The sequence below is a fragment of the Siniperca chuatsi genome, linkage group LG2 (assembly GCF_020085105.1).
Source record: "Siniperca chuatsi isolate FFG_IHB_CAS linkage group LG2, ASM2008510v1, whole genome shotgun sequence".
NCBI classification, from domain to species: Eukaryota; Metazoa; Chordata; class Actinopteri; order Centrarchiformes; family Sinipercidae; genus Siniperca; species Siniperca chuatsi.
In genome coordinates, this window is record NC_058043.1 from 6,596,004 (window position 1) to 6,622,680 (window position 26,677).

General features: G+C 41.6%; 2 protein-coding genes across 3 annotated transcripts; one reads left to right on the plus strand and one right to left on the minus strand.

The window, feature by feature from the left end:
• Positions 1-401: 401 nt before the first annotated feature.
• On the minus strand, positions 402-7,385 carry LOC122882892. The gene is made up of 5 exons (XM_044210807.1): positions 6,333-7,385; positions 5,475-5,642; positions 5,153-5,331; positions 4,130-4,369; positions 402-2,562 (listed from the first exon to the last, which is right to left on the minus strand). The coding sequence occupies exons 1-5, from the start codon at positions 6,990-6,992 to the stop codon at positions 2,529-2,531; spliced, it is 1,281 nt and encodes a 426-aa protein (XP_044066742.1). The 5' UTR covers positions 6,993-7,385; the 3' UTR covers positions 402-2,528.
• Positions 7,386-8,509: 1,124 nt separating this feature from the next.
• On the plus strand, positions 8,510-19,281 carry kctd6a (potassium channel tetramerization domain containing 6a). 2 transcript variants are annotated; one of them, XM_044210820.1, is made up of 6 exons: positions 8,514-8,663; positions 13,774-13,880; positions 14,942-15,111; positions 16,959-17,211; positions 18,269-18,427; positions 18,860-19,281. In XM_044210820.1, the coding sequence occupies exons 2-6, from the start codon at positions 13,854-13,856 to the stop codon at positions 18,968-18,970; spliced, it is 720 nt and encodes a 239-aa protein (XP_044066755.1). In that variant the 5' UTR covers positions 8,514-8,663; positions 13,774-13,853; the 3' UTR covers positions 18,971-19,281. The 2 variants fall into 2 exon arrangements, with proteins under 2 accessions (XP_044066763.1, XP_044066755.1); XM_044210828.1 differs by lacking the exon at positions 13,774-13,880 and having other exon boundaries at positions 8,510-8,663.
• Positions 19,282-26,677: the final 7,396 nt, after the last annotated feature.

Genomic DNA, 26,677 nt, shown 5'->3' on the forward strand with positions numbered 1-26,677 from the left:
AAAAACACACCACTTTCCAAACAGAAATCCAAAGCCTGACAGGTTTGCTAAGCTATGATTGGGCAATCGCTGTTCGGGGGAGGGATTTAACAAACTCAATTCCAGGATCTGAAAAGTCTTGTTCTGGACTTGTACTAGCACATCATATGTCTGTGTCATTAAAGATTAACTTCACACTAGTCAATTATATGTACAATCTTATTATTATGATACATTGACTCTGGTGTTCATCATAAATTATTCTTTCCAGAGAAAATCAAGCAACATCAAGTTGAGAATAATCTCAATAAAACAAAATAACTGTAGTACTATAAATTATTATAAAGTGAAATAAAAATCTATCACCTGACAGAAGCAGCAACAACTCAGTCACTGACAGAGAAAAGAAGCTCAAGATCAAGTGAAGCCTTAAACATTTTTATTGGCAAACTTTTACAGTAACCAGCCGGGATCTGATGATCTGCATCAGACTCGCTGAACACACATACATCAGATCTGAGACCAACAGTCTGACAACACATCTGTCATCGTCCTCCTCAACTCAAACACATGAAAATATAAACATTTTCTAAAGAAGCTTTGAGAAACGAAAAGAACAAACCCTCATTACAAATCAAACTATATTACAGTGTCTCCTGGTTCAGAAACTTTCATTTCATCATTTTCTGATCAGGAGAGAAAAGTTTTTACAAATGGTGAAATTAATTATTCACTTTATTTTATGGGTGCTAATACGATGTAATCTGGTACTAATTATAGTCAACAATTGGAAACTTCATTCTCTATGTCTGTAGGCAAATTTCACATCATTTCATGTTCAGATAACCTGCTGTGCGTTGACTAAAATACTAAACTACTATTACAGTTTAGCAATAATTGGAAGTGTACCAATTGAACAGTCTCTATTTTCACTATAATTAGTACCACATTACATAGTCCTTTCTTTGAAATTATTAGGAAATTGTTCCAAAATTATAGACTACAAAAGATTACCAAAACATTTTTCTGAGATCAAGTTTTTGAATTCTAATAACTTTTTGACGTTTTTCCATTCAGTTCATAAATTTATCGTCTTTTTGTTTTTATAAACATGGCTCTAATGCTGTGTTCATGTCATGTCCGAGTTACCGTAATTACCAGATGTTCAAGTAAACAATTGGAATTATGGCTAGAATACAGATTTTTCTGAAAGCTTAATCTGTAAATGCCTAGAAACCAAAGATATATGGACACTTATCGTTAGCCAGTCTTTTTAAATGCTTATTTAATGGTTGTAGTACATTATGGTCAAAGTATTTTTAACCCTCAAGTGACCAACTCTATAATCATACAACCACCTTGAGTTTTCAGATAATGTGAACGCTCGCACATGACCTGAACACGGCATAAAGGCCTCAACATGCTTCAAACAAGCATACTGAAGCCTTGACCCTGTTCTGTTGGGTTCACTACGGCCGACAAACAATTAACAAAGACAAAAAAAAAAAAAAAAAAAAAAAGCTGATAAATTCCAGGTCCTTTTCTCAGTTGTGCATCCACTCGGCTCACAGAAGCCGTTTAAAACAAACAAATGCACAGCTCCAGTCTACAAACAGAAACATCCACACTGTCAAACCATTTTCTGCTCCTGTGAGTCTATAAACTTTACTTTTTGTCAGATGAACCAAACTGCAGTCACTTGTAATAGATTAGGGTTAAAGAGTAAAAGGCTTTTTTTATCTCCTGATAACTTCCATCCCCAATTGGACCTAGTACTTCAACACATTTCCCTACAATTTGTACAGAACTACATAGTAGTAGCTGTGGATGTTTTATTGTTAGTCTCAGTGGAGCAGTTTTGTGTTTTAGAGGCTTTTCTGGCTCAAACGGATTTTTTTTTTTACCGTCACAAAAACGAAAAGTAAAGCTCACAGTTTCCCCTCCAGTTACCAACCTCCTACAATTCCCAGAATGCCTTTCAACACCCCCCCAGAGAAGAGGGTGTGTCCTCTGTCCTGCTCTCTAATTGGAGGTGGGGCCTGTTAAGTTCTTGGGCGGAGCCTATAGACTCTTAGGGAGCTGATAGGTCAGATAGTCCAACTTCTGAGTGTCCCTTCAGCAGGCCGAGTCTCACCACCACCACCCGCCTCTTCTTCTGCTCTGACCCTTCATCATCCTCATCATCCTCCTCCTCCTCCTCTCTCTCCTTCACCTTTCGTTTCCCTCTCTCCTTCCTCTTCTCCTCCTTCCTCTGTTTCTTCGCTTTCTTCTTCCTCCTCTTCTTTTCCATCTCTGCCTTTTCCTCCGTTGCTTGATCCTCCTCTACTTCCTCTTGCAATCCATCCTGCACTTCTTCCTCTTCTTCTTCCACTTCCACTTCTACCTCCTCTACCGCCATCTCCATTTCATCCTCTTCTTCTTCTTCCTCCTCTTCTTCTTCTTCTTCCTCCTCCTCCTCTTCTTCTTCTTCTCCTCCTCCTCCTCCTCCTCCTCCTCTATATCCTCTTCCTCCAAATCTGTCATCTGTTCTCCTTTCATCTGCTCTTGTTTTATCTTAACCCTCTGTCGTCCGTTCTGTGTTGGCTGACAGGAACAGAGCACAAAGTTAAAAACAAAACATCTGCTCTGGTGCCCCGTGTGGCTGAAACAATAATTACACACCAGTAACTTAAATTATGTAGGATGGGTGGATGATTAAGGGACAAGTGTGCTCGGTGCTGTACTCTCTTTTTAATCAGTAATGAGGTAAAAAATATAACCTGCATCTCAAAGACTAGTAGGTAATAATAAATTAATTGTGAATGTTTTACTGATACTGGTCTGTGGTACATTGGAGATAAAAAAAATAAAAATTGTGCCAGAGAAAAGGTCATGTTGTTGTTACCTAAATCAAAAAGGCGTAGACGAAGACGTAAATCGTAAAATATTTAGTGTCATTTTTAAAAACAGCTCATTAATTTCCCAAAACAGGTGGACATTGCAGCTTTTAGCAAACATTACTCAAACAGGAGGAAATAGTGCATTATATTGGGGACTATTTTCAGCGGCACATTAATACACATTCGGTGCTCTAGGAGTATTTGAGGCAGCAGGACGGTGTGTGTGGGACTGTATCAAAGTAAACTACAGTGTGTGTGTGTTCATGGTAATGAAGGAATATGTCACCCAGTGCAACAGTGAGACTCATTGATGTGTTTTTAATAGTTTTGTTACTATATACCAGTTTTGTTACTTTTGTTACTATACTTGTTAATAGATCAATTCATTGTTGGTTTGGGTCTTTTCCAGGGGTTTGTTGACAATAACACAAATGTAGAATATCACCTGACCGATTCTTTAACTACCAACATTAGGTGCTTTAGTTTAGTTTAATTATTCACTTGTTATTTCTGGGACTGTATTTTTGTTTACTGTTTTAGTAATGTGGATTACTCTCTTCTTTAAAACACACAGTATTTTGTATCCAGATGGATATAATTAACTGACTGAAATCAAACTCTGACTTTGAGCCTAATGCAGTGTTTCCCAACCTTTTCAGCTAGTGACTCTTTACAGGTGAGAAACGTCTACTTGTCAAAGTTTGCTTATGACTGTGAGCTGCGAGCAGTTCAGCCAAAGGGTGATGTTCCCTTCTCAGATTGGCTAATATCCCAAAGAGGCAAAAACTTACTTACTTCACAAGAAAATAATAATAATAAATGATTTTTTTTCCTTCTTTTGTCTAACTTGTTATTCATCTTGCGTACCCTTGGGGGTTATGAGCCTCAGGGAACCACTGACTGTACATCTATACCCCTTAATCAATTCTCAATGTTCACTGACTTCAACATATAAAAGGACTCCTAAATTAGTCAACCCTTTCAATTAGTAATTGTATACTTTGTTTACTTTTGATGTTTCTTTTATTTTCGGTTGTTTTGTCTATCTGATGTTGTCGATTATACTTGTATCTGAAATTGGTTTATTATTGGAGACAGTGTTTTCTAAACCCACCTTGCTTTCTTCTGCTCCTTTTTATATTTTATTGGATTTATTCATTGTGACATTTGCATTGTGCAAACACATAAAAAAATTCTTGCTGCAGCCAATGTTTAAGTAACAAGTTAATTTTGAACCCTGCACTACCAGCACCACCGGTCATGATACTCACAGTCTTCTTGCCGTTTCGAAGCCTGTGCAGCAGTAACCTGACGGTGTCTTTGTTCTGACACAGTCCCATGGTGTTGAGGGCGTCAAGAGCGGAGCCAGAGCAGCCCTGCAGGCGGAGTTCTGCCCCAGAGCGGCCTGCAGGAAGTTGTTCTTCCAGATGTTCCTGGTGAAGAGCGGAATGGAGAGCGCCACCACGGCCCGGCGCTCCAGCAGCATCTGGGCCTGCTCCTCCGACAGCTGGCTGCCACACAAACAAACAGAACGGATGCACATCAGATCGCTGACCCACATCTGGTCAGATTTAGATCCACAGACCCAAGATGAGGTCTTGGGTCTGTGACGTGCTGGTCAAACAAAGGAGCACCTTCAGCGGAAGACTCATCCCCCCAAAAAGCACCACAGAGCGCCACAGGAAGTCATTCCTGCCTGTGGCCATCAAACTCTTTAACTCCTCCAAGTGTCAGTCTGTATGACCCTAAGTCACTAAACTGGACATTGGATCATTAACATCACTGCAATACTTGAAATAATTGTGCAATATTCTCTGTTTTCAGTTTAAAATCCCTATTTATTGATATTTATTCATACTTCTATTACTGCTGTGGAATATCCACCGTCTCATAATCATCTTAATAAGCTACACATAACTTGACAGTACTCATTATTGCACTATTACTTATATTATTACATTGTATTATTATACCGTACATACTTATCAACCTCTAAATCCACTTTGATACTTACACTTATTTTAGCTTTTATATTTATATCCACTTTGTACTTAATTTATCTTGCCTGTATTATAGTGTATTATATTCTGATTGCTTAATAGTTCTATTCCTGTGTGCACTGACGTGATAGTGAGCTGCTGTAACGAAAGAGTTTCCCGTCGGGGATCAATAAAGTATTTTGATTCTGACTTAGGAGATAATTGCAAAAACTGAAATGAACCATCTGCATCAGCAGGATTAAAGCTCTGTGGACTGTGTGAACTGAGCGCCGGCGTGTCCTGACCCAGACTTACTGGCTGCTCTTGGAGAGGGCGCTGATGTCAGGGAACAGTGAGGTGAGGCAGGTGGTGACGAGTGGAGCTTTGTCCTGGGCCCAGTTTAGACAGCGCCGCCAGGGGAAGGACGACAGTGGCTTCCTGCTCGACACCTTCTGATGGAAGGGATTGTCTGTCTGCCTCGTCAGCGCCTTCATCTGCACCACCACCGCCACCAGGAAACACATCACGCCACGATAACATAATAATGTAAAAACAAGTGCTAGTTATGGAGACTTAAAGCAGGATATGTTTGTCCTGATCGACAGGTGCATCAACCAGGAGGAGCCTCTGTCCTCACCTCCTCTTTCAGCTGTTTGCTCCAGAACTCCATCATGGGTTTCCGGGCGCCTTTGGCGGACCAGAGCATTTTGAAAGCGGCCTTGTAACAGGACTTGCTCACCAGCATCGCCGCTTTGCTCTTCTTCCCCATCCTGCGACCTTTCTTCTTCTTGTCTCTCACCTCTGACTGCAGTCAACAAAGGACACAAAACATCTTAATGCATCCCAAGTGTATGAAACATGATCATACTGGTGGTTTAGCATGTTTTAGCATATTAGCTACAGATCACAATTATACTGTAGTATATTTTACAGCTGTGTCCAAAATCATCTATGTAGAGGATTACACAGAGAGTTAGACATGATAAACATTTTATAATTCTTTAATTCACTACATAGAGAATAACAATTCTCACTAGACATTCAGGCAACACTACAAAATGGCAAATACACTATATAGTGAATAGTATCCAGTATTCAATAGTATATTCTGGTATCCAGAAGTGACATATCTCCTCACTTGACCATGAACCAAATGAGTTATAATTATATCTTCCATTATTTTGTATTTTCATACATAATAACACATTTATTTTTCTTATGTTGTATAGCGCAAAGAGATATAACTTCTGGCTTTCTTTTCTTGGATTGGGAAACAGAGTTGCAATTATGGAAACAGGTTAGAAATCCGGACATTTTTCTATTCAGATGGACAGAAGAGTGTTTGACGATTCTGGAAATACATTGAAAACAGATACTTACCTCTGTGATGTGAGTATATTAATAATACAGTGGAGAGACAACCTGAGGCTGATATGGCAGAATCGCCTTAATTGTGATACCACTGTCTCTCTCTCACACACACACACACACACACCTGTTTTGTAGCAGGCGGTTTCAGCCACAGAGACCGCTTCCCGCTCTGTTTGCGCTTGCATTTGCTCCTGATGACCTGCGCGCAGGTCTCGCACAGGAAGGACTTGTCGTGTACCGCAGCGTCCGGGAAGGCCCACTGCACGGTCTCCGGGGTGGTGAAGGTGTACACCGCCCTCCGGTTGAAGCTGCGGCCATGCCGCGCAAACTCACACTTGCAGCAGGAGCAGTTCTTGTCCTCCGGCCGCCCGGTACGCCGGCGGCCACCTCGCTGTATACCGGGGGAGGCGGCAGTGGCAAATTCAGAGGCTGCTGTCTTTTGGGAGTCCTCTTCGGTCTGCGGAGGCGGCGGCGGCGGCGGCGGACCGGACGCTTCCACATCATTTCCACCGGGGCAGTCCACCTCCGCACCCACGGCTGGTTCGGGAAGTTCTACCGGCAGAGCGGGCTGCTCCGGAGCACTCTGCTCGGGTTCAGCCGGTGCAGTAAAGCTTTCCTGCGCGGCGACTCCGCCGTCAGCCGCCGGTGTACCGAAGGAGGATGACGCCTCCGTGGAAGTAAAGTTATTGGCCGCGGTGTGAGCATAGTCGTGCTCGTTTGGCTCAGATGAAGGGCCAGTTTCCTCATCGTTCCCCGCGTTGGTCTCAGTGTTTTCACTCGCCATAATAAACGGATGAGGCTCCGGTTTTAATCTTTAGTCAACAGTCGAAATACGCAGAAAGAAAAGCTCGGTCAACGGTCATTGCTGTTCACGGAACAGCAGGCTAACAGTACAAGCTAACACTGAAGCAGAGACGGATCAGCCCGCCAGAACAAAATCCGGGACTTCCAGACAGATGGTTCAAAGTAAAACTCTCCTGAACGCTTTAAGCCACAACGTTTGTTGAATATTAGTAAGCGGCAGAGACAAAATAAAGACAGTTTTTTAGTAGGAATAGCTCCAAAGCAGATGGAAAACACAGAAGAGCTGTGACCAACAGGATGTAGCCACGGATAAACAAAATAGTTTCCTGTTTCTGTTAACCGGCAGGCTGCTGCTGGCGCCCCCAGGTGGTGGGAGGCTGATACTACACGTCTCTACCAGATAGATGGATAACAGACACTCAAGTGGTGGACGCTGTAACAATAAATATACACATGAACAACAAAACACACACAAAAAGCCAGAATCTTAACAAGACACTAAACTAAAAACTATGATCAATTAATCTGAAATACTTGTGATAATCGATTAAGTCACAAGCAATTATGCAAAAAAAAAAATCTCCTTTTTTCCAGCCAATTTGAGGATTTGTCTGCCTTTTCTCTGTTTTATATCATAGTAAACTGAATATATTTGGGTTTTGAACTGTAGGTCCTACAAAATAAGCTATCTGTGGACGTCACTTTAGACTCTGGGAAACTGTGATGAACATTTAGCACAATTTTTTGACATTTTATTGACGAAATGCTTATACCATTAATCGTTTGTTACAGTCCTGGTAAGGTGCTTCAATGGAGTTGCACAGATTATTTCTGAAAGTACCTATACAATTAATCTATGCAGGTATGCACAGTTAAGTAGGTGAAATAATACAGCAATATGATTCTCATAATATTTCAGAAATTAAGTTTGAAATATCTAACAATAACTTAATAACAGTTAATATACTCAAATATTACACACTATACCATTTACTACGATAACAAATAAGTAATAGAATATAACATTTATATTATAAATACTGTAAATTATAAATGAATATATGCTATTAATAATACATACATACTGTTATTAAAAAAATACACTGATTGTTTTAAGGTTACTCCAAACTTTTTATGACTTTGGGATTTTGGGGGTCTTAGCAACCTGGAGGAGTTTACATTTCACAATTACAAAAAAACGTTTATAGGCCAATTCCAGTATTTCTAGACTATATATGTTTAAATTTTAATTTAATCATTTAAGTAAATGATCCGGATTTTTTCTGGCATTTAGACCTTCATGTTGGGAAATAAAATTAAATCCGAATATATTTGACCCAAAATAAAATACTACTGGGGGGGTACTGATCTCAGTATTTCTAAAATCCTTTCTACAGCTCTACAGCTATGAATATACTCACTATTATACATTTTATTATTATTATTTTTATCATTATTCTCATCTTTATAGTAACAACTTATAATGTCTTATTTTGATAGGTGCTACCGGAAGTTTCCTCACAGTCGGTGTCTAACCTGACAGTGTTGTAGCTACCTGATGGATGTAAACGGATGGTTAGCTAGGAGCGTTTACCTCCAGGTGTGTGTGGTGTTAAAGCAGCAGTGAGTGGTGTTGGAGGAGCGGTTATAGGTAAGACTGAACGAACTTTAAAAAAAAATTAGTTTAACCTGTCAAAGTGACGGTGTGACGCATTCATCATGCTAACTAGCTAGCTAGCTAGCTGCCGTTATCCGCAGCTAGCTTAATTCAGACGTAGAGACAGACAGCAGTGCTAATCATCACACACAACAGGTTACCTTCACCTTCAGGTGTTTCTAATATGCTCCTTCATCTTCCTGTTTCAACATTATGTGGGAAAACAGTAGAAACATTTTACAGTATGACGCACTACAGCTCAGCATCACCAAACTACAGCTTCTAAAATCACCACTGTTAAATCAGCTGACTGTCAACAACAGCTGATAATGATAAGCTTCACAGTGTTAGGGTTTGTATTTTTTCTGCTTTGGATTGTAACTGACAAACTGGTTACTCAGTGTATGTTGTTGTCTCCTAAAGCCCAAGATGATGTCTTCAAATTACTTGTTTTTCCAAACGTCGACTCAAAACCCAAAGACACTGAAATTACAATGATATAAACAGAGAAAGGCAGAAAATCTTCACAATTCAAAAGCTGGAACCAATTAATGTTGGGGCATCCTGTCAGAAGCTTTCCGATAAACAGAGAACCAAACTGTTGTTTATTTTTGAAGAATATGTCTGTGTTAAGTTAACATGTAGGAAGAAATGCATTCAAATCGAAAGAGGTGAGGTCAGAAAGTGATTGATTTCTGATGGAATGGACTATTCATTTTCTGTCAGTCGACTGATCGATTAGACTGTTTCAGCTTTATTACTGATCAAGGCTGCAAATACAAAGTATTTTCATTATCTATTAATCTAAAGTTTATTTTTCCTATTTAACTATTAAGTCTGTAAAGTTGCCAAGCACAGAGACTAAAATGACAAATGTCCGACCAACAGTCCAAAACCGAAAGATATTCAATTTATGTTGATATGAAACAGAGAAAAACAGCAAATCCTCTCATTGGAGAAGCTGGAACCAGTGAATGTTTAGTATTTTTGATTAATAAATGCCTTTAATGAGTACCAGTATCAACTATGTTGACTTTATCATGTTAACCTTTATAGTTCAGGTATCTGTAAGTCTGACGGTGTAGTCCCTCATTCGTCCAGGAGTGTTCTATCGTAGAAAAGGTTTCAGTCGTAGTCATCTGGATACTGTTTTCAGAATCAAGACGTTTCGGCTCCCATCCGGAAGTCATTCTCAATTGTGAAAAAAATGGGACGGGAACTAGAAATTTAAGCTACTGTGTTACATAAGCCCTGCCCTCAGGAAGGAGTCTACCTGAGTATCTGTTAATAGCTAGTTTCACCTGAAACTGACCTAATAGTTTCCAAGATGGCCCAGTAATCAGTAATCAGGCCTATTATTTTCTGGCTGCATCTACTTCATCACTGTTAAGTACCTGATTAGCATGTGATTGGCGTGACCAAGGTGCTAATACACTGTGATAGACTTTGGGCAGATTGAATCTCAGACCACCATTTCTCTTCAAAGAGGGGTTTTCTTTTTTCACAAAATGGTTTCCTTGACGCCCCGTTCAAACCAACTCTTCTCTCTACTTACAATCTTCACCTCGCTGTCTTCAAATGTGTGGTTTGTAGCTTTTAAATGCAAATGCACGGCGCTCTGCAATCCTGAGTTAGTGTCGTCTGTGCTGATAAAGTCTTTTGTGAAGTGGCTGTTTGGTCTCGCCTATGTACCGTTCTTTGCAGTTTTCCTCACTGCACTGAATGGAGTAGACAACATTGCTCTGTTTCTGTGTGGGTAACTTGTCCTTAGGGTGAATGAGTTTCTGTCTTAAAGTGTTGCCTGGTTTAAAGAAAACAGGAACATCGTGCTGTCTAAAGATCCTTTGTAGTTTTTCAGACAGTCCAGATACATAAGGGACGGAGACACCGTTCCTTCTAGGTTCTGTTACACTTTTGTCCTGTTTTTTGGCTCTTTTAACTTTGTTGAGAGCCCAAGTAGGATAACCACAGGCTGAGAGTGCATTCTGGGCATGCCTTTCCTCCTTCTTCTTACCCTCTGAGCCGGTGGGCACTTCTTTGGCTCTGTGTTGTAATGTCCGGATTACACCCAGCTAGTGCTGTAATGGATGGTGTGAGTCAAAGAGCAAGTATTGATCTGTATGTGTTGGTTTCCTGTACACTTCTATCTGGAGCTTTCCGTCCTCTCCTCTGAGTGTAGAACAATCAAGAAAGGCCAAGCGGTTCTCTTTAGCGTCCTCACGCGTGAACTTGATGTTGGGGTCCACAGTATTGATATGCTCTGAGAACGCTTCCAAGTCTTGTTTCTTGATTTTCACAAAGGTGTCATCCACGTAGCGGTACCAATGACTTGGTGGTGTGCCCGGGAACAAGGATAATGCCTTCTTCTCAAACTGTTCCATGTACAGGTTGGCCACGATGGGAGAGCCCATAGCACAGCCGTGAATCTGTCTGTAGAAGTGTCCCCGGAATTGGAAGTAGGTTGTGTTGAGACAGATGTCTAATAGTTTACATATGTGTTCAGGTGTAAGCTTGGTCCTTTGCTGCAAGGTGGAGTCCTCCTGCAGTCTTCTCCTCATCGCTGTCACTGCTTCTGAGGTCGGGATGCAAGTGAACAAGGACACAACATCATAAGAAACCATAACGTCATCTGGGTCCAACTGGAGATGTTTCACTTTGTCCACAAATTTCTGTGTGTTTTCCACATGATGTATTGTGTTCCCCACCAGTGGAGCCAAGATTGTAGTCAGATGTTTGGCTACGTTGTATGTGATGGAATCTGTGCTGCACACGATGGGTCTGAGTGAAACATTCTCTTTGTGAATTTTGGGAAGGCCATAGATGCAAGGAATGGCTTCCCCAGGGTATAGTCTGTAGTACAGAGGCCTGTCTATCACCTCCTCCTTCTCAAGCTTCTGTAGACAGTCTATAACCTTCTTGTAGCCATTGGTTGGATCTCTTAAGTTTTTGATATGTGGTTGTGTCTTCAAGAAGGTTGTTGACCTTGGTTTCATAATCGGCTGTGTTCAGAATCACAGTGCAGCGACCCTCGTCTGCTGGTAGAATGTTTATGCTGTGATCCTTCTGCAGTGCTGCGAGTGCCCTCCTCTCTTCGGATGTAATGTTGGATGGAGGCGGTTTGGCACTCTTTAGTGTTGATGTGACACGTAGCCTCAGGTCTGCAGCCTTGTTCTTCCTAATGGCTGTTTCTGTGGCTGTGATGTAGTGCACTGCAGGGATGTGGTTGGATGTAACTGAAAAGTTGAGCCCTTTTGGAGAGCACATCTTTTTCCGCCTGTGTCAGGATGCGGTCTGATAAGTTTTTGATCCAATTGTTTCTGTTAATACACGTCTCCCTTTGTTTTCAGGTGAAACTAGCTATTAACAGATACTCAGGTAGATTCCTTCCTGACGGCAGGGCTTATGTAACACAGAGTAGCTTAAATTTCTAGCTCCCGTCCCATTTTTTCACAAACGCCGAAACGTCTTGATTCTGAAAACAGTGTCCAGATGACTACGACTGAAACCTTTTCTACGATATCTGTAAGTCTGCTTTTTATTCAGCCTTTATCCGTTTATTCATCAGAGTTCACCCCGACTATTATCAGAATCGGATTTTAATTGAGAAATTACCGAAGTGTGTTAACTTTGCTGACCTAAGCCTTTCTTTTAATAGTTCAGCAGTCAGCTAATGCATCATGTTGTGCATGTATAAGTAAATAATATGTACACACATTATACATATTACTTGGATTGACAAGAATATCTTTTTAAATCCATCACAATTGTCTTTTAACCTCTGCTTTTATTCAGCAGCAAAGCACAAAACTCCTTAGTCAGAATTTTTTCATTTTTTAAATAGTACTTTATCTATAAACATTTTTTTATTTTTATTGTATGAGTATGAACAGTAAAAACAGTAGCTAGTTACTGCAATACAGCTGAAATGCAGATCCAGGGGATACGGAGTGACATTATTATCCCATTTGATTCATGTTTGTGTCCACCTGATGAATGTAAGTCCAATAATAACTCTCTTTTTACCTCTGGTTTGGTCTCCACCAACAAGGGAATTATCTGGCTCTTTAGCTGCTAAATGCTAAAAGTTTTCAGTCGTAGTCATCTGGACACTGTTTTCAGAATCAAGACGTTTCGGCTCCCATCCGGAAGTCATTCTCAATTGAGAACTTAACTTTCAGAACTACAAGTTTCAGCCTAACTACAGCTCAGGCGTAACGTAAGCCTTTACTGTCTTTTTTGTGGCATTTGTAGGAGGCAAAAACAAATGCACAGGAACTGTGACTATCATAATAATAAATAACATGAATGAAGCTCAGGCTTTCACAAACTGACCGCAGCATTTTATTTTCTGTGGTTAATATCTAGAACAAAACCTAGCTAACTTAGGGACATCATAACTAGCCACCACATTGATTTACGCTGTTAAGTAGCCATTACATGTAGTCATAATTAACTTAGCCTACATTGTTTACTAGCCTTCATACAGCTTGTGTCGGGTCCGCTCTGTGGACTGGATGCAGAGACGTCGGGCTGTTGTGGTAGGCTAGTTCGGTTTTACAATAGAAACACTGTACAGAGTTTTCGTGGACACTTTCTGTCGCTTTCTCTGGCCTGTCTCTTCTCTGCGCCCCTCGCTATTTTCTCTCTTCCTCCTTTTTGTAATCTGCGCTGTCAAATCACACCAAAGACGCTCTGAACTGTCTCTGATCACATACAGCGTCAGCACGTTGTGCGACTGTAATAATCTGTGTGAAACACAGTGCGCTGTATGTAATTATATGGATTAAACTAAGCTTTGATGCAAATATTTGCATAGATGATTTTTAGTAATCGAGTTACTCGAGGAATCGTTTCAGCCATAATCACAGCTCGTTAAAATGCTGTGCGAGGTTCATTTATTGTTTTAAATCTGCAGTTGTTTCTGAGATTTAAGAAATGACGTCCACAGCTCCTCCTCCTGTTTCCCACTGGCTGGCAGTTTGTGGACACATCAGGGACGCAAGACTAATCAGCCAGATGATGTCTGGGCCGCAGCAACGCAGCATCAGCTGGCTGATTATCTCCATGGCAACCATCTCACAAGCGGTTTGTCCTCTTGTTTCAGGTGTTGGTGGAAAAACACAGAAATGATCTTCTCAACAGTCTGACCTGAAGAGAAACAACACAGTCAGCCCAGGGCTGCAGATGGAGAATGGAGACATGGGTCACATGGTGTGTGTGTGTGTGTGTTTACTTGTACTTGCTACATAGTGAGGACTGGAACATGTTTTTTTACCTACAGAGTGAGGACATTTTTGGAAAGTGAGGACATTTTGGCACAACTTCAAAGGGCTGTTTGAAGGCTAAGACTTGGTTTTAAGGGTTAGGTTAGAATTAGGTTATGGTTATGGTTAGGCATTTAGTGGTGGTTTAAGTTTAGGGTAAGGGGCTAGGGAATGCATTGTCAGTGATGGTCCTCAGAAGGATAGAAGCACAAGGAAGTGTGTGTGAGAGGTGTTTTTTACTTTGCTGCAGACATTTTTCTGTCTGAACTGTCCCACCTTCTGGCAGTTAAGCCTTTGGCTAGTTGAACAATGTCTGACATTTGAATGATGACACATACTTTCATGCTCTGTGTGTGTGTATTTGTACGTCTATCTATGTCTGGACATTTTGGTCTGTCCTCACTTTGGGTTGGACCTTCTAATAGTTGATTAAGGGTTAAAACGTGTTTTTAGGAATTGGATTTCAGTTCAGGGATGTACCCATTCCAACTTTCTCTGTCCTGTTACCAACTCAACTATCTGCTGATACTGAGTAAAGATCTGATACCAGTGCTCTCTATTTCTATATTCAAAATCTGTGTACGTCACTGTAGATAACTCATGCCCAATGCGACTTAATGAATATACCGATAGCTGAAACTCTGAAATTTATAATGACATTAACAAAAAAACAATTTTTAATGTGGATCATGAGCGATACCCAATCTACTTGAAGGTAATTTTCTTCCCCAATAGCTAATGAATAATTTTAAATATATGTTACAGTGAGGATAAAAGGTGTACAGGTGTGTTTACGTGTAATCACCTGAGCACAGATGAGATGAGATGATAACACTGTTGTCCCAATTAAAAACTGAGCATACTTCGTCCTTCTGTTTTCAGGAGTTTAGACTCCAGAGTTCAGCTAGCCAAGTTGAAAGTCCCAAACACACAAAATCGTTCTTGGTGTGCTCTGTATTGAGAAAGACCTTCAGTGTTGTCTCTGACTGCTGTTCCTGCTCTGTCCAGATGGGGGAGTCAGTGACTCTGAATGTGGGCGGCTGTGTGTACAGCACGTCTCTGTCCACGCTGCAGCGCTACCCAGACTCCATGCTGGGAGCCATGTTCAGAGGAGACCTCCCCACCGTCAGGGACGCACATGGAAACTACTTCATCGACCGTGACGGTCCGCTGTTTCGGTGAGTGTGTGTTTGTGTGTATGTATAAGTGTGTGTGTGTCCTTGTGGCAGATTTATATATTTGTGAATAGTAAAATCTGCAGCTACCTGATGAGATGAATCATATTTACCCTGCTGTAAACTCAATATCCAAACATAAGTATATATTCTGTTTGGATTATCTTTGTGATAGTCAGTTTGTGGCAAGCTAGCATGCTAAACATGCTAACATGTTTACACGTTACATGTGAAACACTGTCATGTTATCATCAAATAATTATTTGCATATCAGCATTTAACTTTAGATGTCCTAAATTGGCCACAGTACAGAAGATAAACCCTTTTCATTTGTATATGTAATGCATGCATATGTAACAACATGACTTTTTCTCTGGCGCCACCCATGGGACAAACGTAGTATGCTTACATGCTAATCGTTATAAAGATAGCGGCCACTTTATTAGGTACACCTTTCTAATACTGGGTTTGCTTCCAGAACAGCCTGAATTCTTGGTGGCATGGATTCAACAAGGTGCTGGACACATTCCTTAGAGATTCTGCTCCATGTTGACACGATAGCATCATGCAGTTGCTGCAGATTTGTCCGCTGCACATTCATGTTGCTAATCTCCCATTCCACCACATCCCAAAGGTGCTCTATTGGATTGAGATCTGGTGACTGTGGAGACCATTTGAGTACAGTGAACTCATTGTCATGTTCAAGAAAGCAGTTTGAGATGATTTGAGCTTTGTGACGTGGCTCGTTTTCCTGCTGGAAGTAGCCATTAGAAGATGGGCACACTGTGGTCATAAAGGGATGCACATGGCCAGCAGCAATACTCAGGTAGGCTGTGGCATTTAAACGATGCTCAATTGGCACTAAGGGGCCCAAAGTGTGCCAAGAAAATATCCCCCACACCATTACACCACCACCACCAGCCTGAACCAAGGCAGGATGGATTCATTGATTCATGTTAATTACACCAATTTCTGACTCTACCATCTGCATATTACAGCAGAAATCAAGAATTGTCAGACCAGGCAACGTTTTTCAAATCTTCTACTGTCAAGTTTTAGTGAGCCTGTGCCCATTATTGCGTCAGTTTCCTGTTCTTAGCTGACAGAAATGGAACCTGGTGTGGTCTGCTGCTGTAGCCCATCTGCTTCAAGGTTCAGTGCGTTCAGAGATGCTCTTCTGCGTAGCACTGTTGTAACTAACTACAAGTACTGTACTTACACTAAGTACACTTGTAAGTGGTTATTTGCGTTACTGTGGCCTTCCTGTCAGCTTGAACCAGTCTGGCCATTCTCCTTTGACCTATATTTTCCTTCATGTTAATAAATTCTGTATGCAGGCCCTTCAAACAAGTAATGTGTGTGTATCCAAAGTTTGTTGTTCAAAAACTATTAAAAACACATCAATGAGCCACACTGTTGCACTGGGTGACATGTTCCTTCATTACCATGAACACACACACACTATAGTTTATTTTGACACAATCCCACACACACCGTCCTGTTGCTAGAAATACTCACTAGAGCACCGGATATGTATTCATCTGCCACTGAAACTGAAACTAGTTTCCACAACTAAGTGCACTAAATCCTTTTTTTTCCTCCTCTTTGAGTAGGAACCAGTTTGGGGTGAGAGAGAAAACTACAGTGACCAGCTGTTTGACAGGAAATTAGTAAAGTCTTTCCTTTTTTAGAAATGAAACTTTTGACATTTTTCTGAGCACTTTTCTCACTCTGGAGTTGTACAGCATCTCTTTCCCCTCCTGTCCTGACTTTAACTGACAGCTCAGAGTTTTACAGAATCATCAGCTCTGCAGTCTGGACTGATCCTGTCTCTGTTTCTGCTGTTTCAGCTACATCCTCAACTTCCTGCGGACGTCAGAGCTGACACTGCCGTGCGACTTCAAGGAGACTGAGCTGCTCAGGAAGGAGGCTGACTTCTATCAGGTCGAGCCCCTGATCCAGTGCCTGGGAGACCCCAAACCCCTGCTGCCCTACCCCACTGACACCTACGAAGAGGTGGTGGAGCTGTCCAGCACCAGGAAGCTGTCCAAGTACTCCAACCCTGTTGCAGTCATCATCACCCAGCTCACCATCACCACCAAGGTCAGTGGACACAGGTCTGGTTGGGTTGTAGCAATATATCAAGGCAGAATATTCAGTGATACAAAACATGATTATATGCATTATTATCTTGTTGTTCTTCAGACCCTCCTGTCTGCTTCTGTCTCTGTATTTTCTCTGTTCATTCATGGAGTCAAAGAACTCAGAATAACCACTCATTTTCACTAAATTTGAAACATTTTCTCATCTTTAATATGTACTGCTTAGTGCAAATATACACCTCTTTCCCTCACTTTCTATTGACTATACTACCTCTAAAAATCACAGTGTGTCATAAAATGCAGAATTTACATTTACTTTGGAAAGGTGTTTCAGACCAGGTTCATACATTTGTTCCTTCTCTTAACAGGGACATTATCATCTATATATTGTTATACTTCAGTTTTGTCTTTCTGTAAATAATCTACTCTTAAAATAATGTAATATATTATAATAACAGGCGTGTATGTAGATGATTTTAGCAGGCATATAAGTAAAGTCGTATTTTTTGTATAAAATCTATATTGAGCTGCAGATCAGTTAATTTGATGGAAAACATCAAATATTGATTTTTCACTGTGTACATATAACTTTTTTCAGAATCAGAATCAGAAATACTTTATTGATCCCCGAGGGGAAACTCTTTTGTTACAGCTGCTCACTGTCACGTCAATGCACACAGGAATAGAAGTACTAGCAAATCAAAATATAATACACTATAATACAGGCAAGATAAATTAAGTACAAAGTGGATATAAGTATAAAATTAAAATAAGTGTAAAGTACAAGTGGATTTACCGATTGATAAGTATGTACGGTATAATATCACATACTAACACTGAAAGGTCTTTCACTTTTATGCTTAAAAAGGAAAAAAGGGATTTTTTTATGTCAGATTATTTTCAGTAAATATTGCAAGTATATGAAGCAGTATATAAAGTATATAAAACAAACCTATAGTTAATATATACCAAACATAGAAATGAATATTATACTGTTTGTTTATACATATGGATGTGTGTTTTAAATAAGTTGTCAAATGACTCTCTGTCTTTATTAGGTCCATGCAGTGTTGGAGTCCATCTCCAGCAGTTTCACAAAGTGGAACAAACACATGATGGACACCAGAGACTACCAGGTGTCCTTCACCTTCGGACCATGTGACCACCAACAGGAAGTCAGCCTGCGTGTCCACCTGCTTGACTTCATCTCCAAAGCTGTATGTGGCTTTTATCTCATCTTTAACATCATTTGTATAAATTATCTTCCTTCTAGAAAAACTGTTTAGATCAATCGGAGTACTTCAGCTTAATGAATTCTGACGTCGCCCCCAAGAAATTAGATCATAGCTCGTCACTGTTAGGTGATTTATTTTTATTTATTTATTTATTTTTTAGCTTATTGGTCAACATTACAGTGTTTATTTTGTTTAAAAATATGATGGTAGATGTTTCATCATGTACATGTGTATTTCATGTGAAAAAGCCACAAATAAAACTGCACTTCTCAAGTCTTTACATGTTCAAAATAATTGGTCACCATGAATGGCTTGCTTTATGCAACATCTTTTTTTTTTTTTAATCATGGCTTAAAGCAAAATTAGAATTTATGTGGTGAGATTATTCAGTTTGCCTGTCTCGTTATTTTCCAGGGTTTCACAATACGCAACACGCGGGTTCACCACATGAGCGAACGGGCCAATGAGAACACAGTGGAACATCACTGGACGTTCTGCCGACGAGCTCACAAAGTCAACGACTGACGGGTGGACTTACTGACAGACAGAAGATGTGATCGGTGTGTCTGATCAGACAGACAGACAGAGACTTGGTGGTGGTGGTGGTTTTGTTGTTATGTATTAATGTTTTGTATGTCTCCTCGGAGCTAAAGCACAAGGTGAGGTTACTGGAAGGATAGCATATTAGCCACATATGGTACATTATTATATAATATCTTTGCTTTATCATATCCGATCTTATTACTACAGCATACAATGATGTTTTAGATGTTAGTGTGTTTCCAACTTTATGTCAACAGTATGAAAATAAAGAAAAAATAAAATGTTTTTTCCCAGTTTGATGTGCAAGAACTTGCCTGGCCTGCACAGAGCCCTGACCTCAACCCCAGTCATCACCTTTGGGATGAACTGGAATGCCGAATGTGAGCCAGGCCTTATCACCCAACATCAGTGTTGGACCTCAGTGATGCTCTTGTGGCTGAATGTGAGCAAATACCTGCAGACAGGTTTCAAAATCTGGTGGAAAGGCTTCCCAGAAGAGTGGAGGCTGTTATAGCAGCAGGTTAATGCCCATGGTTTTGGATTCACATGTTCAATTATCACATATACTGTAGCTGCAATGTTCGGGTAAAAGTATGTCCACACATTTGTCCACATAGTGTATGGTAGCTACATATCAGGCACATCAGCAGTATCACAAATCTCTTGTATATCAAAGACTAGGAATTAATATTGATTGCAAATTAAACAGTCTGGAAAATTATGATCTCTGGTAAAAAAAAATTTACTCACCCTCAGTCCACCGTTTGCCCACCATTCTCACAGAAATAGGCCAATTTTAGACCAATTTAAAGGATAGATTCACATTTTTTCAAGTCTGTCTTTAAACAATAGCCAGGTGAACATTGACAGGTGGTTCTTGCTGTAATCATTTCTCCTGTTTTTATCAAGTTTAGTCCTTAAAACAGATAAAGTAATTATTGTAGGTGATTTAAATATTCAGGTGGATGTTGATAATGATAGCCTTAGTACTGCGTTTATCTCATTATTTGATTTGATTTGCTTCTGTCAGAGTGAAGCCACTCACTGTTTTAACCACACCCTCGACCTTGTTCTGGCACATGGCATTGAAATTGAACATTTAATAGTTTTTCTATAGAATCTTTTTTTATCTGACCATTATTTAAAATTTTGAACTCATATTACTGCTACACGCCATTAGGCAACACACTAGATGTCTCTGATAGTGCTGTAGCTAAATTTAAGGAAATGATTCCATCAGCATTTAATTCAGTGCTATGTCTCAATATAACAGAGGACTCCTATGCAAATGTTAGTCCCTCCCAATCTGACCATCTTGTTGATAGTGCTGCAGGCTCACTGCGAACGACACTCGACTCTATTGCCCCTCTAAAAAAGATGATATTAAAACTAAATTGGTTAGCTCCATGGTATAACCCCCAAACCTGCAAATTAAAGCAAACATCATGAAAACTTTAGTCTGGCAAGATAGTCTTAAAGCATATAGTAAGTCCCTCCGTAATGTCAGAGCAGTCTATTACTTAACATTAATAGAGGAAAACCAGGTTTCTTTTCAGCACTGTAGCCAGGCTGACAGAGAGTCACAGCTCTATTGAGCCATGTATTCCTATATCACTCAGTAGTAACGACTTCATGAGCTTCTTTAATGATAAAATTTGAATTATTAGAGACAAAATTTATCACGTCCTGTCCTCAACCGGTACTGATTTATCTTCAAACACAGGAACCTTAGAAACAACTGTAAAACCTGATATATATTTAGACTGCTTTACTCGACCTTCAACAATTTCTTCATCTAAGCCATCAACCTGTCTCTTAGACCCCATCCCAACTAAGCTGCTTAAAGAAGTTTTACCCTTAGTTGGCACTTCTTTACTGGATATGATCTGTCTTTATTAACAGACTATGTACCACAGTCCTTTAAAGTAACTGTAATTAAACCTCTTCTTTAAAAGCCCACTCTTGATCCCAGGGTTTTAGCCAACTATATATAGACCTATATCTAACCTTCCCTTTCTCTCTAAGATCCTTGAGAAAGCAGTCGCCAGTCAGTTGTGTGACTTTCTACATAACAATAGTTTATTTGAGGATTTTCAGTCAGGATTTCGAGTGCATCATAGCATAGAGACAGCACTGGTGAAAATTACAAATGACCTGTTAATTGCATCAGACAATGGACTTGTCTCTGTATTTGTCTTGTTAAATCTTCAACACCATTGATCATTACATCCTATTACAGAGGCTGGAACATTTAATTGGCATTAAAGGAACTGGTTTTATTCCTATTTATCAGATCAATCTCAGTTTGTACATGTTAACGATGAATCCTCCATGCATGCCATAGTTAGTCACAGAGTTCCACAAGGTTCTGTGCTTGGACCAATTCTATCGATCAAGCCAGAGGAAACCAACCAATCACTTAGCTAAACTTCAAACATGCCTTAAGGATATAAAAACCTGGATGACCTGCAATTTTCTGATGTTAAACTCAGACTGTTACGGAACAGACAGGCAAGGGACACCGAGATGGACAAAGGAAGTTTTTTATTGAATAACAGCCAGATATAGTGGGTAAGAAGAGAGGGAAGTCTGTAGGAGGGAGATCACTGGAGACAGGCAGGGATTGCTGGAGACAGGAGAAACGCTGGAGAAGGGAGATCGCTTGGAGAAGGGAGATAGAAGTGTTATGCCGAGGGGCATGGAGAGTCCTAAATTTGAACAAGGTCGGACACATACTGAGGTGAGTGCCGGGCTTATATTCTGGCTGTGATTGGGAACTAATGGGGGGCAGGAATGTAAATGGGAGCAGGTGTGGGTGATTAGTGGGTAGTGGAGCCTGTAGTATCCCTGACCAGTACCCCCCCCCCTTCCGCAGCAAGCTCCCGAGGGCTGAAAAACCCCACTGACGTGGTCGTCCTCCACCACGGGGAGCGGGTTGATCCAGGCGACCGGCCGGAGCCTGGGCAGGTGTGGAGCTGGGTGGCCTCGGATGGACAACCAGGACCTTGGACCGGTGTGGATCGGGGAGTCTCGGGCTGACGACCAGTAGTTTGGACAGGTGTGGAGCAGGTAGTCTCAGACGGATGACCAGGAGGTTGGACAGGTTTTGAGCAGGGAGTGTTGGACGGACGACCAGGAAGTTGGACAGGTGTGGAGCAGGGACTCTCGGATGGACAACCAGGAGGTTGGACAGGTGTGGAGCAGGGAGTCTCGTACTGATGATCATGAACGTGGTCTTGGGTGTTAGAGTATCCCGGGCAGACGACCTGGTAGCAGAACCGGGGTGGAGCTGAGGACCTCGGGCGGACTGCCCGGGGGCTTGACAGGCGAGGAGCTGGGGACCTTGGGCGGACGACCCGGAGGCTTGACAGGCGAGGAGCTGAACTCATGCAGTCTGTGATGACGTTCGACCCCATCTGGAGGCCTGGTTGAATGCTTGTGGTACAGGTGGGAGGTCACCGGAAGACTGAGACCAAGACCGAGACCTTCCGGAGGCCGGCGGTGAAGACGAAGGCTGGGAATCACAGGAGGCCTGCGGCGAAGACGAAGGCTGGGAATCACAGGAGGCCGGCAGCAAAGACGAAGGCTGGGACTCTTGGGAGGCCTGCGGCAAAGGCCAGAACCTTCGGAGACCTGGCGGCGAAGGTGGGGACCCATGGGAGGTCTGCAGCGAAAGCGGGAACCCCCTGGAGGTCTATGTCTAAGGCGGGAGCTATCTGGAGGCCGATGAACCACATCAAGGGCCAGCGACGGGACAGCCAGACAGAGAACCGGCGACGGGACAGCAGGACAGGGATCCAGCGCCAGCGGCTGGACCTCAGGACTGGGAACCAGCGGCTGGACATCAGGATGGGGAGCTTCCGTTGGGACATCAGGACGGGTGCTGCCAGCCTGCAGGGGTGATGGCTGCTGCGATCCCGCAGGGACTGGAGGAGGCTGCTGCGATCCAGCAGGGACTGGAGGTGGCAGCGGCGGCCGGTTGATGGGCCAAACTCCTTCCTAAGGAGCGATATGAACCTGCCCAACAAGTTAAGGATTGCCTCGTCTTGTGTCCATAGGGATCCCGCCCATCTAAGTGCCAGGCCGACTAGCCGGAGGACTTAGAAGGCTACCTTGGATTGTTCAGTAGGAACCTGGCGTGGATACAGTTGGAAAACCAGGTAAGACCTCACCAAAAATTCCTCACACTCCCCCGCTGAGCCCAAGAAGGACCCCAGCTGCGCCATCTCGCTAGCCACCAGGGGTGGTGAAGGATGGGTGAGGAGATACCGCTGGACCAGACTCTCCAGGTCCAGGAAGGGGCCATCGGGACTCAGGGCTGTCATCCTTACGGTACGGTCCGACCTTCTGTTACGGAATAGACAGGCAAGGGACACCGAGATGGACAAAGGAAGTTCTTTATTGAATAACAGCCAGATATAGTGGGTAAGGAGAGAGGGAAGTCTGTAGGAGGGAGATCACTGGAGACAGGCAGGGAGATCACTGGAGACAAACAGGGAGGTCACTGGAGACAGGCAGGGAGATCACTGGAGGCAGGCAGGAAAAATGCTGGAGACAGGAGAAACACTGGAGAAGGGAGGTCGCTTGGAGAAGGGAGATAGAAGTGTTATGCCGAGGGGCATGGAAAGTCCTAAATTTGAACGAGGTCGGACACATACTGAGGTGAGTGCAGGGCTTATATACTGGCTGTGATTGGGAACTAATGGGGAGCAGGAGTGTAATTGGGAGCAGGTGTGGGTGATTAGTGGGTAGTGGAGCCTGGAGTATCCTGACACAGACAAAACTGAAGTTGTACTTGGCCCCAAACACATGATCTAAAGATATAGATGGCATTGCCCTGGCCTCCAGCACCACACTGTAAGGAATCTCTGAGTTATCTTTGATCAGTATTTATCCTTTAACTCCCACATAAAACAAACTTCAAATACTGCCTTTTTTCACCTATGTAACATTGCAAAAATCAGGCACATCCTGTCTCAAAAGGATGCAGAAAAACTAGCTCCTGCATTTGTTACTTCTAGGCTGGATTATTGCAGGCTATTTATTATTATTATCAGGCTGCCCCAGTAAGTCCCTTAAAGTGGTCATATTATGCTTAATTTTCAGGTTCATAATTTTTTTTGGGGTTGTACCAGAATAGGTTTACATGGTTTAATTTTCAAAAAACACCATATTTTTCATATATATATTTCTCATACTGCACATCCACTTCTTTTCATCCTGTGTCTTAAACACTCCATTTTAGCTAACGAGTGAGGCATCTCACTTCTATTCGATCTTTGTTGGGAGTTACACATGCGCAGTACCGAGGTAAGGACTACTAGCCAGTCCGAAGCAGATTAGGGCGGGTCCTGACGAGCAAGGTGGTGTGATCCAAAACAAAGCCGCTTCAGCTGGTAGCTATGGCTTACGTGTTCGAGCCCGAGTCTGATACCAAAACACAGGCAGAACAACCCAAACCAGCTTTACAACTTAGACTGGAGCAAGACGTTTCAGAGTGGTAAGTTATTAATTTGTAACAAATTTATCTTTCATAGGTAACATTTTAACTGTGCACTGTCTCGACATCACAGTAACAACTTTATGCCCGTTGACTTCCTGGAGGGTATCTAACATTATTTTATTTTCATATTTAGGTGTACTTGTGGAAACTGCTCAATTTGTGCATTATGACACGTGTTACATAGTGATGTAGATACGTTGCGGAAGTAAAGGCTGGACTACAATCAAGCTGTTCAGGCAGTTCAGGAGCAGTGTTTTCTGTGGGGAGAGGGAAACTCCCTTTGGGGTGGACTTTGGGCTTTTTCACTTTGCAAACCTATTATATATGATGATGATGATGATGATAATAATAATAATAATAATAATAATAATAATAATAATAAAGGAAAGGGAAAAAGCCAAAAAGCATAATATGACCACTATAAAACTCTCCAGTTGATCCAGAATGCTGTGGCACGTGTACTGACAAGAACTAGGATATTTCTGCAATATTAGCTTCTCTGCAAAATCCAGAACAGAATTTTAAATCCTTCTCCTCACCTACAAAGCCCTTAATGGTCAGGCACATTTGTATCTTAAAGAGCTCATAATATTTTATTACCCCACTAGAACACTGTGCTCCCAGGGTGTAGGGTTACTTGTGGTTCCTAGAGTCTCCAAAAGTAGATTGGGATCCAGAGCCTTCAGTTATCAAGCTCCTCTCCTGTGGAATCAGATCCCAGTTAGGGTTCGGAAGGCAGACACCATCTCCACATTTAAGAGTAGGCTTAAGACTTTCCTCTTTGATAAAGCTTATAGTTAGGGCTGGCTCTGGTGAGTCTTGAACAATACCCTAGTTATGCTGCTATAGGCCCAGACCGTTGGGAGACTTCCCACAATGGACTGAGCTCCTTTCTCCTCCTCTCCCTCTCCATCTGTATGCATTATTATCCCATTAATGCATGTTACTAACTCAACATCTTATCTCTCCCTGAGACAACTTCTGTTATGATTTGGCGCTATATAAATAAAATTGAACTGAATACATTTAATTAAATTTTGTGCTTCACTTACATTGTAGGCACATTAGGAAGGGATCTCTTAATGTCCAGTATAAACAGCAGCAATGATTACAGCAAGCAAAAACCTTTTTCAGTGTCCACATGGGCACCTGGCTATTCTATCTAATCTGAGACAGATTTGAAACACCTTTAAACACTTACACCATTACTAATTTAAAGTAAACACTAGAGGTGTTACATGACATGATTTAACACATGATTTAACCCACCCCCCACCCCGTGTCGAATGTCTTCAGGTCCTCTCGCACACTGCTTAATTCTTCTTCAGTAAAACACTTGAGTCGAAAGAGTTCAATGCAATATAGATTTACTGTAATATCAAAACAGTACAAGTACAACTGAACAGGCTCAGTTGTGTATTCACTTATATTCCAAATACATTCTCCTCCTGATAGGTTGTTGGGTATTCCTTATTGGTCCATAATCAAAACACGGATGTCACTGAGAGACTCTGATTACTTATGAATTAAAACGGGATCATATGCCATTACGCTTTTACCCGCGTCAGGGTGCAAGTAAACCACACTGTATAAGTGAAATTCCTGCCAACCTCTACATCACCTGTGCAAGCCTGTTCCCAGTACAGCCAGGTACCCTATTGTATGAAGACTCTTTTCCAAAACTCCCTCATTAACAAGCCTAGTTACACATTCACTCTGGTATGCACAGGTCAAGATGACCTACCTCTCTTATGTGCTCCTGATCATCACTGCTTCATGTTTTCTATGGTTAAAATTAACACACAGATTATGCAAGTTTATATATCAATAATGTACAGCAAGGAAATGTTTTTTTCCACTGTTGCTACACAACACACCTGTCTGCTTGAACTGTTATTCCCACACTCCTGTTTGACAGGAGTGTCCAGACAGTCAAAGCTCCTGGGATGGAAACTTTGATCGTTTCTCCCCCCATGATTAGAAGTGCTTATCGGCAACTTCCCAGACTCTACACAGCAAAGTCACCTTGTTTCCTTCCAGTGTTCGTGTGTTGCTTTCTGATCATGAATTCAATGTTTCTTTGATTAAAATGAAACGCATCATGGCTCTGCAGTAAATGAGCACATTGTGACCTTTGGCAAAAGACTATTAAATAGATAGCAAGAAAATATTTCCCACAATACCCA